The 14,984-nt window shown below is 49.3% G+C and overlaps 1 protein-coding gene across 6 annotated transcripts in view; it reads left to right on the top strand.

Annotated features, from left to right (window-relative positions):
- Positions 1–5,637, top strand: part of LOC105469022 (axin 2) — a 33,501-nt gene extending 27,864 nt beyond the window's left edge. For 4 of the 6 annotated variants that reach the window (XM_071083479.1, XM_071083476.1, XM_071083477.1 and 1 more), the window contains 2 exons: positions 54–221; positions 4,113–5,447. In XM_071083479.1, coding sequence (XP_070939580.1) covers positions 54–221; positions 4,113–4,239 — 295 coding nt within the window. In that variant the 3' untranslated portion in view covers positions 4,240–5,447. Of the gene's footprint in view, positions 1–53; positions 222–4,112 lie in introns of all 6 variants that reach the window. The other 2 variants (XM_011719538.2, XM_011719535.3) reach the window with 1 other exon arrangement.
- Positions 5,638–14,984: the final 9,347 nt, after the last annotated feature.

Here is a 14,984-nt window from a genome sequence, read left to right as displayed (position 1 = left end):
GATGTGTGTCTGCTTTAAAATGCTGAACTTGTTCCATTCCATCTTATTTTCAGTCACAAAGAGCCAAAGAAACTGGCAGGTGTCCATGCGCTCCAGGCCAGTGAGTTGGTTGTCACTTACTTTTTCTGTGGGGAAGAAATTCCATACCGGAGGATGCTGAAGGCTCAGAGCTTGACCCTGGGCCACTTTAAAGAGCAGCTCAGCAAAAAGGGAAATTATAGGTAAGAGTCCTGTGGCTTTTTTCTGCTTTCAGTTTGTTTGCTCAGAACCAAGAGCCAGAGCCTGGAGCAGCTCCCCTGGCTGAGCAGACCTGGGCGGGGCAGGGTGGAAGGGGGCTCAGCAGGCGCTGGGGGAGGCTCCTTCTCATTTCTTGTCTCCCCTCACCACTAGCAGAACAATGAAGCAGCAGCCGCAAGAGGGACGCTGCATGGAGGGTTCCCTGGGGGACCTGGCCAGGCTCTTTCCACCAGGTGAACCAGACTGAGGAGAAAAGGAGCAGCCGCTTGCTCTGACAGGAGGAGAGTGGGGCTCAGGCCGCACTGCAGAGGCTTTACCTGCAATTGAAGGGCTTGTGGGCGAGCGGGGAGCAGGGAGGAAAAAGAGGGACAGGCAGGTTGATTAGGAGGGAGGGTCTGGAAGCGCCACCCTCCTGGCTTGAGTTTAGGAGAGACCCTCACATTGAAGTCTCCAAATAGGAACCATGCCTGGGAAAGGTCCCCCCTGTTTTTCTCAGTCTGCCTTTCCACCTGAAGAACCTCCCTGGGTTTTATGGGCCATTAGAAGCAGGGATGCGCCTTTGTCCATAACAAAGAAGGGGCTGGACCTGTGAGTGGGCACAGGGTGAATAGGGCAGTCCACTCTTCCTGCCCGGGCCTGGGCCTCGTTGCCTTCTCCCCTGCAGGGGCTTCAGGAAGGGAACTTACTGGTCTCCTCACCTTGTCTGCAGAGTGGACGGAGGTGCCCTTGAGAAGGTCCTTGCTGACCTTTTAGGGCCCTTGAGAGGGTTCAAGAGCTGAGGAGCATGAGGGCCAGCCCTAGGCCATTCCTTCTCTTGATCACTTCCTCCTAACAGCAGGTGATGACTGCCTCAGTTCATCCTGAGTCCTCCCTTGTCCCTCTCCGTGGCCTGCAGCCCAAGAGAACCTGTGGATTCTGCTCCAGTTCTGTCTCAGGTTTAGGGCTCCAGGCTGGGACAAGGGTGAGATAGGGGCACCCTAGTTTAAGCAGGTGCTCACTCTGGGGTCTACACCCGAGAGAGAGTTCCAACTCTTCAGCTGTGTGCCGTGGACCCTGTACAGGACCACAGTCTATGCCCAGGTGTGAACCCATTGCCGCCACCAGGGCCAGGGGTGTGAGTGGAAAACTCTGAATAGCACTTGGTAACCTGCCAGGTGGGCATATGGGCTCCTGGATGGGAATGAGTCCACCTGCAGGGCTCTGAGGCGCCCTCCCCTCTAGGGCAGGCCCTGTGTAGTTTTACTGCCACCTTCATCTGGGAGTTAGTCTGGGCGGGGGCTCAAGGTGAGCCCCTCTTTGGAGCGGGAGGGGATGGAGGTCGGACTGAGCCCCTCTTCGGAGGGGGAGGGATGGAGGTCGGACTGAGCCCCTGGAGGTGACTGGCCAGCAGGGCGTGTTGCTGGGCCTGGATATTCCCTTTTACACCTGGGCGGAGACAGTTGTGAAAAGGTATCAAAGGGATGGGGGAACAGGCCTGGCTGCTGCTGCTGCTGCTTTTATCTTGAAAAGACACAAGGTGAAACTAATGACACAAGTGTGCCCCTCTGGGGGATTCATTTTGATCTTGGCTTTGTCTCGGCTGGACTTTGAGTGGAACTGTAGGTGACCTCGGAGAAGAGCCATGTGGCGCTGGCATAAGCTTGCGGGGAAGGTGCCTCCCTCAGCTGCTCTGGCCACATCTGGCTCTGATTTTTTTTTTTTTTTTTCTCCCTGAGGCACAGTTAATAAGCCTGGCTTTGAAGCTCTGGCCTCCCCTTTAATGCACAAAGACTTGCACAAATGGTCAACCCTCCGATCCTCTCCAGTTCTTTCCTGAGTGCATCAGGCTGTGGGAAGGCCCTCCCAGCCGCCTTATCTCTGCAGGGCCTGAGCTGGACTCAGTGCCCTCCTGGGGTGGGACAGGGACACAGGGTGTCATGCCTCACCCTCCCAGCAGGGCTGGTGCTCCAACATCTCAATTTGTACAGATACATCCCCCTTCAAAAAAATAAGAAAGACCCAGTGAGGTTGGGGCCGTGGAGCAGGGGTGGGAGGTAGGGGGACCTGGGATGCGTTGAGTAATCTCAACATGGCAGGGGTTCAAAAAGCAAACAGTCCCTTCAGACGCGCCAGACGCTATTGGTGCCAGATGTCAGAAGAAAGCAAAGTTTGCCACATAAAGCATGTTGCAGTGGAAAAGCCTGTTTCTTGGAGAAAATGAGGGCAGTGCAGTGTGTTTGAAGTCCTGGGGGTGGGGCCGAGAGAATGTGGCCTCTCTCCTCTCTGGAGGAGGTTGCAATTATGTAAAAGGTCGCTGCGTGTTTGCTCAGACATGCTGTGAAAGCCCAACTTGGTGAACCCCGGAGGGGTCGGAGCTGGGGGAGCTGGGGCCAAAGGGGTATGACGGAGGGTGGCGTTGAGGTTTGAGCCCCTTACGTGGAAAAGTGACTTTTCCCCCCACTGTCCCAGGTCTCCTGTGCACAGAGCCCCTCCCCATTTTCTCACTGTCTCCTCTCACGCTCCCCCGAGAATTTTGACCCCTTGACATGAAGTGTCTTCAGTGCTGCCCAGTCAGAGCCATGCCGTTGTTCACCCCAGTGCATTAGCTGGGTCAGGAATGCTAAAAACAAAGAACCTTGACTAAACCCAGCTGTTCACTGTATTTAGCCTTATCTCCTACGAAAGTATTTGGCTTGCCTTTATTAAAGAGGAAAAAAATTGAGCTCTAACTAAGGGGAGTTAATTTTTTTTTTTTTTTAAAGGGAAAAGACAAAAACAAAGCCCAACCATAACCCTGAGACACAATTAAATGTTTGAAAGGTTCTCCCATCCCCCCAGGGGACTGTGACCTTCCCTCTGTGAGTGGCCTTTATGGGCTGGAAATGACAGCTTGCAGGGGCAAGTTTAATCCCTCTGAGGGGTCTCCCTTGGCTGGGGACAGGGAAGGAAGAGGCCCTCGCTTAATTTCCTCAGAAGGGGTTTGGGGGTGGGCCTGGCCCGAGAGGACAGCAGTTGTTTCCGAATGTGGCACTCCTGAGAGAGGCCAGGCATTTGCATCTGTACAATTAAACAGCCTCAGAAGAAAGAATGCTGGGGAGGGATAAAAGGAGCCTTTAATCAACGGGCATAATAGAAGGGCCTTTGGTGTTTGACCCTGGAGGGGTGGGATGGGAGAAGAGGCCTGGAAATGGGGAGAAGAGGGAGGGCATCATGGGGCCTGTGCCGTCTGTTCGGCCCTGGGAAGCTGCGCTGGGGTGGCTTGCCTCCTGTGTGGCTGTGCCAGGGCCGTCCAGGACTGTTGCACTTGGGCCCTGGAGGATGGGAAGGCCGAGAGGCCTCCGGACTGCTCAAGCATCTGGAATTCAGCCTTTCACAGACTTCGGCAGGTTCCGCCTCTCCAGGTGGTGGGTTCACAGACTTCGGCAGGGTCCTGGCTCTCCAGGTGGTGGGTTCAGGATGTGGCTGAACCTAGAGATAGTCTGGAGTCTCTTTGAAGGACCTGCTTGGCTGCTGCTGCAAATTAACTGCAGGCATTTGTCCTTTCCTTCCCTCCTCCACCCCGCTGCTGAAAAAGGTTGGGGGGAAAAGCAGGTCTGTTTTCCACCATGTATGTGTGTCAGGAGATAGCAGAGATGCTGGGCTGAAGATTGCAGGTGGCAGGTCCGGCCCAGGCTGCTGCTCAGTGGGTGCCCGGCTTTCGTCATCTCGGCCCACCTGCTGCTTGTGGTGTGGCCAGTCCCAGTTGCCATCTTAAAGCAGTTACGGGCAACAGTGTACATGCACACCTGCCATAGCAAATTCCTAGGATACCTCAGTCCTCCATGTTGGCATGCTTTTCTTTTCAACAATGTGGAAAATGCAGTTTACCAAGAAGCTTTTCTGGTTTTCCTTTTAAGGTATTACTTCAAAAAAGCAAGCGATGAGTTTGCCTGTGGAGCGGTGTTTGAGGAGATCTGGGAGGATGAGACGGTGCTCCCGATGTATGAAGGCCGGATTCTGGGCAAAGTGGAGCGGATCGATTGAGCCTTGGGGGTCTGGCTTTGGTGAACTGTTGGAGCCCGAAGCTCTTGTGAACTGTCTTGGCCGTGAGCAACTGCGACAAAACATTTTGAAGGAAAATTAAACCAATGAAGAAGACAAAGTCTAAGGAAGAATAGGCCAGTGGGCCTTTGGGAGGGTGGGGGGAGGTTGATTTTCATGATTCATGAGCTGGGTACTGACTGAGATGAGAAAAGCCTGAACTATTTATTAAAAACATGACCACTCTTGGCTATTGAAGATGCTGCCTGTATTTGAGAGACTGCCATACATAATATATGACTTCCTAGGGATCTGAAATCCATAAACTAAGAGAAACTGTATAGCTTACCTGAACGGGAATCCTTACTGATATTTATAGAACAGTTGATTTCCCCCATCCCCAGTTTATGGATATGCTGCTTTAAACTTGGAAGGGGGAGAGAGGAAGTTTTAATTGTTCTGACTAAACTTAGGAGTTGAGCTTGGAGTGCGTTCGTGGTTTCTTCACTAACAGAGGAATTATGCTTTGCACTACGCCCCTCCAAGTGAAGACAGACTTTTAAAAATGGTGCCCTACCATTGACACACACAGAAATTGGTGCATTTTTTTTTTTTTTCCTATGCTGCTCTGTTTTGTCTTAAAGGTCTTGAGGGTTGACCATGTTGCGTCGTCATCAACATTTTGGGGGTTGTGTTGGATGGGATGCAGAGGGAGAGGCAGGGAACCCCGCTCCTTGGGGCCCCAGGTTGATCCTGTGACTGAGGCTCCACCTCCTGTAGCCTCCCCAGGCCCAGGGCCCCGTGGCTGAGGCCTGCTAGAATCACTGTCGCTGTGCTTTGTGGAAACGACAGTTCCTTGTTTTTTTTTTGTTTCTGTTTTTGTTTTACATTAGTCATTGGACCACAGCCATTCAGGAACTATCCCCTACCCCGCAAAGAAAATGAACAGTTGTGGGGAGACCCAGCAGCACCTTTCCTCCAGACACCTTCATTTTGATGTTCGGGTTTTTGTGTTAAGTTAATCTGTACATTCTGTTTGCCATTGTTACTTGTACTATACATCTGTATATAGTGTACGGCAAAAGAGTATTAATCCACTATCTCTAGTGCTTGACTTTAAATCAGTACAGTACCTGTACCTGCACGGTCACCCGCTCCGTGTGTCGCCCTATATTGAGGGCTCAAGCTTTCCCTTGTTTTTTGAAAGGGGTTTATGTATAAATATATTTTATGCCTTTTTATTACAAGTCTTGTACTCAATGACTTTTGTCATGCCATTTTGTTCTACTTATACTGTAAATTATGCATTATAAAGAGTTCATTTAAGGAAAACGACTTGGTACAATAATTATTGTAATTAAGAGATGTAGCCTTTATTAAAATTTTATATTTTTCAAAACATTGGCCTTGTGTTTGAATCCTCAGGGTGGGCACAGGGCCAAGGGGCCCTTCCATGTGTAGGCGTCTGTGCTTGATTTCCCACCTTGCCCAAGCCCGTCTCTGACCTCGAGCCCTGACCTGATCTGGACCCACCTGGAGGTTTTGTAAAACCATTTCTTCAAATCACTTGGCTACTGGCTGAGACTTTTGTTGCCTTGGAGCAGGCTGTAGACAACATCTCCTTTGGGAGTCCTCTTCCCTCTAACACCTCCATTCAGCCTCTTCCTCCTGGGCAGATTGTCTCCAGTCCAGCCAGGTAGGTACAGGGGACTAGGGGATGAGAGGAGGCCCTCCCAGGAGTACTTGGCATTTCAATAGGTGTCTCCGACATGAAAGCCGTTCAGCAGGTGGTTTCATAGACCTGGAATGTCCACGTGGGGCCAGTGGACTTAGAGATCAAAGCTAGCCAGGCACCCTCCCCATTCTGGGAGCTGATCAACAAGGCTGACTATTAATCCTATCTGACTATTTTATCGTGGGCCATCAGGCCCAGGGCTGGTCAGGTGTCAGGAATATAGCAAGCAGGCGGTGCAGGAGGAGGCGACACGACCAGCTTCTGCGCCACTCAGTGGATAGGTGTGCTTCTGTGGCCGAGGACCTCGGCAGGCAGTTGCCCTCTCAACAAACATGCCCTCCCTGTACCCTGAGCACTTGGCATGCCAGGCCATTCTTCAGATCTGGGAAAGCAGGTCTTTTTAGTGGAGTCCTAGGAAGAACCCTTTTTAAAAAGAGAGGATCTGTAACTGCAGTTGGACTTCTTGTGTGCTGAGTTTTCATGAAACGAACTCCGTGGTCTGCAGTGGATCTGGTTGGCTTGTTCTTCCCGCTGCCAACTGGCATCAGGCCGGCAGCATAGAGAAAGGCCAGGGTTCTGGCCATGTGGGGTAGGGATGGACTCAAACCCAGTAGCCTCCGCGTGGTGGCAGTAGTAGGAGTTGTCAAGGCTGCTGGGAGAGTCCTGAGTTACCTTCCGAGAGGGCGAGGGTGTGAGGGCATCTGGCGAGAGGCTGGAGGAGCTCTCTGATTCTTTGAACTTGCCCCTAACCATGAAGGTTGCTGTGTCCTCCCCTCCTGGCTAGAATGGGGGCTCACACCAGGGTGTCCACCTACTTTCAGAATTATAAGCTTCTTTCCAAGACAAAAGGGTAAAGGGGTGCAACCTATTGTGTGTGGTGAGGATTGGGGTTTGTGGATGGCTTTTCATCTCTGTCTTCAGGCCTCTTGATTGAGGAGAATGATGAGGTTGGGGCTTGGGCCTCAGACAAACTGGACTGAAGGCCCAGCACCACCACTCTCTGGGGGCCGTGAGCGGGTTCCTGGGTACTTCTAAGGTGCATTTGTGAGAGACAACTGGACTAGTTGATCACTCATGTTTCTACCTTCTGTTTTCAGTGTTTTTTTTTTTTTTTTTTAAGACAGAGTCTTGCTCTGTCATCCAGGCTGGAGTGCAATGGCGCAATCTCGGCTCACTGCAAACTCCACCTCCTGGATTCAAGCTATTCTCAGGCCTCAGCCTCCTGATTAGCTGGGATTACAGGCACCCACCACTATGCCTGGCTAATTTTTGTATTTTTTTCCAGTAGAGATGGGTTTTTGCTGTGTTGCCCAGGCTGGTCTCAAACTCCTGAGCTCAGCAATCCGCCCGCCTTGGCCTCCCAAAATGCTAGGATTACAGACACGAGCCACCACAACCAGCCCCTGTTTTCATTTTTAAATCTTTTTTTTTTTTTTGGAGACAGAGTCTTGCCCTGTTGCCCAGGCTGGAATGCAGTGGCGCGATCTCAGCTCACTGCAAACTCCGCTTCCCGGGTTCAAGCGATTCTCGTGCCTCAGCCTCCCCAGTAGCTGGGATTACAGGCATGTGCCACCACATCAGCTATTTTTTGTATTTTTAGTAGAGACTGGGTTTCACCATGTTGGTCAGGCTGGTCTTGAACTCCTGGCCTCAAGTGATCTGCCCTTGGTCTCCCAAAGTGCTGGGATTACAGGAGTGAGCCACCGCATCCGGCCCCTCTTAAACTTTTAAGTATACAATACAGTATTGTTAGCCATAGGGACAGTGTTGCACAGAGTATTTCTGGAACTTATTTATCTTGCATAATTGAGACTTTATGCACAATGACCAGCAACTCATTGCCCCCTCACTGCAGCCCCTGACAACCAGCATTTGGTCCTCTAATTCTGTGAAGTCGACTTAGATACCTATATAACTGGAATCCTGCAGTATTTGTCAATCCGTGCCTGGCTTATTTCACTTAGCACAATGTGCTGTAGGTTCATCTGTGTTGTCACAAATGACAGGATTTTCCTCTTTTTTTTTTTTTTTTTAAGGCTGAATAGTATTCCACTGTGTATTTATATTACATTTTCTTTATCCATTAATCCATTGATGGACACTTAGGTCATTTCCACATCTTGGCTATTGTGAATAATGCTGCAATAAACATGGAAGTGCTAATATCTCTTTAAGACCTTGATCTCTTTCCCTTTTTTTTTTTTTTTTTTTTTTTGAGATGGAGTCTCACTCTGTTGCCCAGGCTGGAGTGCAATGGACTGCAACCTCCGCTTCCTGGGTTCAAGTGATTCTCCTGCCTGAGCCTCCCAAGTAGCTGGGATTACAGGTACCGGCCACCATGCCCGTCTAATTTTTTGTATTTTTAGTAGAGACGGGATTTTGCCATGTTGGCCAGGCTGGTCTTGAACTCCTGGCCTCAAATATTCCACTTGCCTCAGCCTCCCAAAGTGCTGGGATTACAGGTGTGAGCCACCATGCCCGGCAAGACCTTGATTTCAGTGATGTTTGATAAATACCCAGAAGTCAAATTGCTGAATCATATGGCCATTCTATTTTAAATGTTTGAAGAAATCTCTAGTGTTTTCCATAGTGGTTGCAGCACTTTGCATTCCCACCCACAGTATACAAGAGTTCCAATTTCTCCACATCCTCATCAACACTCGTCTTGTGTTTTGTGATAACAGCCATCCTAATAGGTATGAGATGGTACCTCATCATGATTTTGATTTGCATTTCCCTGATGGTTAGTGACACTGAGCATCTTTTCATATACATGTTAGCCATTTGTATGTCTTTGGAGAAATATCTATTTTTTTTTTTTTTTTTGGCATTGAGTCTTGCTCAGCCACCCGGGCTGATCACACCAGTCCAGTGGTGTGATCTCGGCTCACTGCAACCACTGTCTCCCAGGTTCAAGTAATTCTCCTGTCTCAGCCTCGAGTAGCTGGGATTACAAGCACCCGCCATCATGTCCGGCTAAGTTTTGTATTTTAGTAGAGACCGGGTTTCACCATTTTGGCCAGACTGGTCTTGAACTCCTGACCTCAGGTGATTCCCCTGCCTCAACCTCCCAAAGTGGTAGGATTACAGGCATGAGCCACTGACCCCAGCCAAGACATGTCTATTAAAGTCTTTAACTCGTTTAAAAATCGGGTTATCCTAGCACTCTGGGGGTCAAAGTGGGAGGATGGCTTGAGCCCAGGAGTTCAAGACCAGACTGGGCAACACAGCGAGATGCCATCTCCAAAAAAAAAAAAAAAAAAGATTGGACTATTAGATTTCTTGTTGTTGAGTTGTAGGAGCTCTTATATATTTTGGAACTGTGTATTTCTGCCTCTTCTAAGAGGGGCCCATTTTTGTGCTTCTCTCATATTAACACGTAGGGCCTCCTAATCCGGTGTGGATGTGCTTCCGGGAGTTGAGAGCCCTTGAAACGGTTCACAGTATCACCTGCTCATGCCTTCCTCTGAGGCAAGGATCTGTATTTTTTATTAGATTCTTAAAGGGATTTGCGCCTCCAAAGAAAATGCTAAAACCCATGGCTTGGGCTGTCAACTTCTCTCTTCCTTGTCCCCAAATCATTTAAGACGCAACTCTTCCAGAAACCCTTCCGTCCCTCCCTGCAGGCTCTCGCTAGTGTGGTCTGAAGATCATGAAGCGGACTCATGTGGGAGCCTGAGCGAGGCAGAGGCTCACCCCATTCCATGGGATAGACGGGACCTGTGTGTTTCCCGCCTCTCCAGGGGACTTGTGCACACCAGCGTCCTGTTGCCTTAATCCCCCTCTGATCTTCCTCTTTTTCATCTCTAGCCTCAAGTCACATAACTTCATCTTCACTTCCTGGGCTTTTCGCTATGTTCCCGCCTTGTTTATCTGATTAATTCTTAACCAGATGATCAGAGGTCAAGAGCAGGCTGTGGGTCGGGCAGGCCTGGGTTTGAGTCCACTCGGAGCTGGGCTGCATAGGGAGCCACGGTTTCCTCGTTTGTTCAATGAGGAGAATATGTGAGTCCTCTGTCTAGAGTGGCTGTGATGGTGACATGGGTGAGGATCTCACCACTTGTTAGAATTTGCTCCTCGTGTGGAATCCGCCCTCGAAGCCTTCCTGCTGTACCACCTGGGGGCTGCCATCTGCTGTCTTGCCCAAGGTAGTGGGAGGGTGGGTTTGTGGCTTGCTTTATTTGGAAACAGACTTGCTGCTGCTCGAGGCAGCCTTTGGCCGCAAAGCATCTGTAAATTTTTCTTTATCAAGCCCAGGGCCTTACAGTACTTGGAAATTCTCTATGGGCTCACAGCCAGGAAGGCAGTTTGTATGGAAGGGCCTGAAATGTTGGATTTTGGGGGAGGAAATCCCATTTTATTCTCCCCACTCTAGAAAATTTTGGGGCCATCATCATGCTGTCAAAAAGAAGGAAATTGGCAATTACTCCTGAGAAAATATTACTGTCTACTTGAATAATCAGGCAAAGTTGTTTTTGTTTTAGGGTTTAGAAAAATGTCCCCCCCATTTTTTTTTACTTTTAGTAGATAATGTAGTTGTATGGAAACACCCCAAATTACACAGAAGCTTCAAAAGAATGCTTTACATCCTTCTTAGTGGTTATTATCTCACTTTATCAACCGTATTTCTTAGAAATCTGATCTGACTGGATGCTACTACATGATTTGTCTCAGGAAGTGGGTATGGTGACTTGGTTTAAAAACAAACAAAAACAACCACCAGCCAAAAAGAAAAAAAGGGAGAGAGTCTTACTCTGTCTCCCAGGCTGGAGTGCAGTGGTACGATCATGGCTCACTGCAGCCTCAACCTCCTGTGCTCAAGCGATCCTCCCACCTCACCTCAGCCTCCTGAGTAGCTGGGACTACAGGTGCACACCTGGCTGATTTTTGAAAACAAAAGGCATTTTGATAAGCGTTGGCTATTACCAGAATTATCCCAGGGAGCAGGCCGCCTGCTTGGCACAGTCCCCGGGCCAAACAGGGAGAATTGGCAGAGAACCTTAGGTCTGGCAGCTTAGGAGACGAGTGTGTAGGGACTGTTTTAGAAGGGTCTGCCCCAGGTAGAACCACGGCCCCTGAACAGGGCGTCCTCTACCTCGTCCAATGCCTAGTTTCGAAAAACATCCTTTGTGCTCCCTCCACGCTCACCTTCTAGTTCCCCTAAACCGGAGTCCCCAGCCTCTGGGCTGCAGACCTGTACTGGTCTGTGGCCTGTTAGGAACCAGGCCGCACAGAAGGAGGTGAGCGGTGGGCGAGGGAGCAGGACTGTCTGAGCTCTGCCTCCTGTCAGATCATCGGTGACATTAGATCGCCACAGGAGTGCAAACTGTGTGTGAACTGCGCATGCGAGGGATCTAGGTTGTGTGCTCCTTATGAGAATCTAATGCTTTGATGATCTGAGGTGGAACAGTTTCATCCCGAAACCATCTCTCCCACACCACCCTCGTCCATGGAAAAATTGTCTTCCATGAAACCAGTCCCTGGTGCCAAAAAGGTTGGGGACCACTGCCCTAAAGTGACCTGCTGCGCAGGAGCTCTGTGTATGCAGCCCCTCTGCTGGGCACGCACCCTCCTTCACCCTTTCCTACGTTTGTCTCCTTTTAGCCTTCGGGTTTTGTCTCAAACGTCAGAGGTCTTCTCTGACCATGGGATCCATGTGTGTGGCCGTCTGATCCTCTCCATTGCAGAACTTGCTTCATTTATTTCCCTGCAAGTTCTCATTTGTAATGAAATTTTGATTATTTAATTGCATACTTATTTATCTATGAGACGGGGAGTAAATATATTTTGTCTGTTTGCTTGTTTGTTTTTTGAGACAGAGTCTCGCTCTGTCGCCCAAGCTGGAGTGTAGTGATGTGATCTCGGCTCACGGCAAGCTCCACCTCCCGGGTTCATGCCATTCTCCTGCCTCAGCCTCCTGAGTAGCCGGGACTACAGTTGCCCGCCACCACGTCCGGCTAATTTTTTGTATTTTTAGTAGAGATGCGGTTTCACCGTGTTAGCCAGGATGGTCTCGATCTCCTGACCTCGTGATCCGCCCCACCTCGGCCTCCCAAAGTGCTGGGATTACAGGCGTGGGCCTGTAATCTCTGTCAACTCTTTAAACAAAATTCAAAGTGCCAGAATTTCTGTATTAATTTACTTTCTGTTTAAAATACTGTATTAGTTCCCTAGGGTTGCTGTAACAAAGTACCACAAATGGGAAGGCTTAGAACAATAGAAATGTATTGTTTCACAGTTCTGGAGGCTGGAAGTCTGAGGTCAAGTTATCAACAGGGCCATGGTCCCTCTGAAACCTGGTGGGGAAGGAGCCTTCCTTACTTCTATCAGCTTCTGGTAACCCCACACATTCTTCGGCTTGTGGCAGCACAACTCCAGTCTTCACTGCATCCCTCCACACAGTTGTCTCTCTGGACGTGTCTGTGTCCAAATCAAATTTCCCTCCCCTCCACCGCCCCCCCTTTTTTTTGTTTTTTGAGACAGAGTTTCGCTCTTTTTCCTAGGCTGGAGTGCAATGGCACGATCTCGGCTCACTGCAACCTCCGCCTCCCAGGTTCAAGTGATTCTCCTGCCTCAGCCTCCCTAGTAGTTGGGATTACAGGTGCCTGCCACCACGCCCAGCTAATTTTTTGTATTTTTAGTAGGGACAGGGTTTTACCATGTTGACCAGGCTGGTCTCAAACTCCTGACCTCAGGCGATCGACCTGCCTCAGCCTCCCAAAGTGCTGGGATTACAGGTGTGAGCCAATGCACCTTGCTTCTTCTTCTTTTTTATTTTTTTGAGACAGAGTTTCACTCTCGTTGCCCAGGCTGGAGTGCAATGGTGCGGCCTTGGCTCACTGCAAACTCCGCCTCCTGGGTTCAAGTGATTCTCTTGCCTCAGCCTTCTGAGTAGCTGGGATTACAGTCGTGCGCCACCATGCCCGGCTGATTTTGTATTTTTAGTACAAAATCATTTGTATTTTAGAGATGGCGTTTCACCACGTTGGCCAGGCTGGTCTCGAACTCGTGACCTCAGGTAATCCACCCACCTTGGCCTCTCCAGGTGCGAGCCACCACGCCTGGCCTCATCTTAACTTGATTACATCTGCAAAGACCTTATTTCCAAATCAGGCCACATTCTGAGGTACTGGGAGTTAGGACCTCACCATATCTTTTTGGGTGGACACAATTCAACCCGTAGCAATGACCTAGAGTGCTGTCTGTCTCTGGACTGATAAAATTGTCACAGCTGTCATTTTCTCCATCCTAACAGAAAAAGAAAAGGACAGATTTTCAAAAAACAAAACTTGAAGCATCACTTCAAGGAGAAACTTTCACTACCACGTGCAAGACATCAGCACTCCTCCCTGCAAATCGTCTCAGTAACTGCATTTCACCTGCCTACCTCCCTTCACAAACCTGAGCAGGCTAAGCCAGATTTTCTTGGACATGCTCTCTCCTGACTACTACACACAGCTCTAGTTTTCATTGCTACCCAGCCTGGGCCAAACTGGAAAATCCAAGTTGCCTGTCTTTGCCCAGCTGAAGATGAAGATAGGATCTGAGCCTTTCCCTCTATGCTCATGGAAGGCAAAACAGGATGAAAAGCAGGAGATGTGCCGGGCGCGGTGGTTCACGCCTGTAATCCCAGCACTTAGGGAGCCGAGGCAGGTGGATCACAAGGTCAGGAGATTGAGACCATCCTGGCTAACACGGTGAAACACCGTCTCTATTAAAAATAAAAAAAATTAGGCGGAGCTTGCAGTGAGCTGAGATCCGGCCACTGCACTCCAGCCTGGGCGACAGAGCGAGACTCCGTCTCAAAAAAAAAGGAAGAAGAAGAAAAGCAGGAGATGCAATGGTTCCTCCAAAAACCAACTGTTACCAGGATATACAACTCTGCAGTAGGTCATTGGGAGAAACTATGAAATCTCTGTCTCCAAAGATTTCCAGGGAGATAATGTAAAGCATTGGATCTTCTGTGGCTTTCGGACTGCCACTGGCCTGGAGGCTGTGTCTTCCACTAGCTGTCCAAATCTTTTTCTCTAGGATTCTGAGTCTGGCACAGGTTGGTGAGTGTCATTCCACCATATATTTTTTCCAAGGGAAGGAATTAACTACTGGGTGGTTTGGGGGTGAGAGTGGTCTTATTGACTCTCGGGAGGGTTTCCTGTGCTGGCTGGGACCTTCATTTGTAAATTAAGTCTCAACTCCCATCCCCAATCAGGCAATGGGTGCGTGGGTGTCTAGTTCCACTAGTGTAAAGTCATTTGTGATTATCAATTGTATAAATGATTTGTGGATCATTGTTGAGCCCTTGGCGGGCTAAAGACAGCAAGAAGCAATTAGTTTTCTGATCTACATGGTTTGTCAACATAAAAGGTTTGGGCTGACACGTCCTCCAGATGACACCCATTTCTTGGCATGGCTGAGATGGCCACAAGGCCTTTGTTGTTCATTCATCTTGCCTGAAGAAGCCCGGGAGGTGAGAGGAGGGGGAGGGATCCAAGCTTGGGGAGGGTCACAGCTGCTGGACATCTGAGTCCTATTTCATCAGCAGTAGCCAGGCTCAGTGGGAACCATTGCTAGGGCTTCCTGGCCCAGCCTCAGCTGGGAGAAGCAGGGCTCCCTCCCCACTTCAATTTAGGGAATAGGACTGCTTCCACGCAGCCGGAGGCCAATTATCCAGACTGAGGGATACCCAGGGTGACAAGCAGAGACATGGCGAGAAAATAAAATAAATGGAAAAGTGGATTATTAGCGTGAAAAATTGACTTATACAGCATCTGATAGAAACAGTTTAGGGATGTTTTCCCCCCTTTAATTTATATTTTTCCTGACCACAAAAATAAATAGTCATGGTAGAAAATTTGGAAAACACACAGAATTATGAAAAAGACAAAGAAATTCAACTGTAATCCCCACTATCCAGAGATACCATCTGATAATATTTTGGTGTATATCCTTTCAATAGATGACATTTTCTCTTGACCAAATAAAGCGTTCTGCGCATCTCATAATTTTTCAGGAT

The sequence above is a fragment of the Macaca nemestrina genome, chromosome 17 (assembly GCF_043159975.1).
Source record: "Macaca nemestrina isolate mMacNem1 chromosome 17, mMacNem.hap1, whole genome shotgun sequence".
In the NCBI taxonomy this organism is placed as follows: domain Eukaryota; kingdom Metazoa; phylum Chordata; class Mammalia; order Primates; family Cercopithecidae; genus Macaca; species Macaca nemestrina.
Note: the sequence above shows the minus strand (reverse complement) of the source record. Positions and strands in the feature narration are given on the sequence as shown.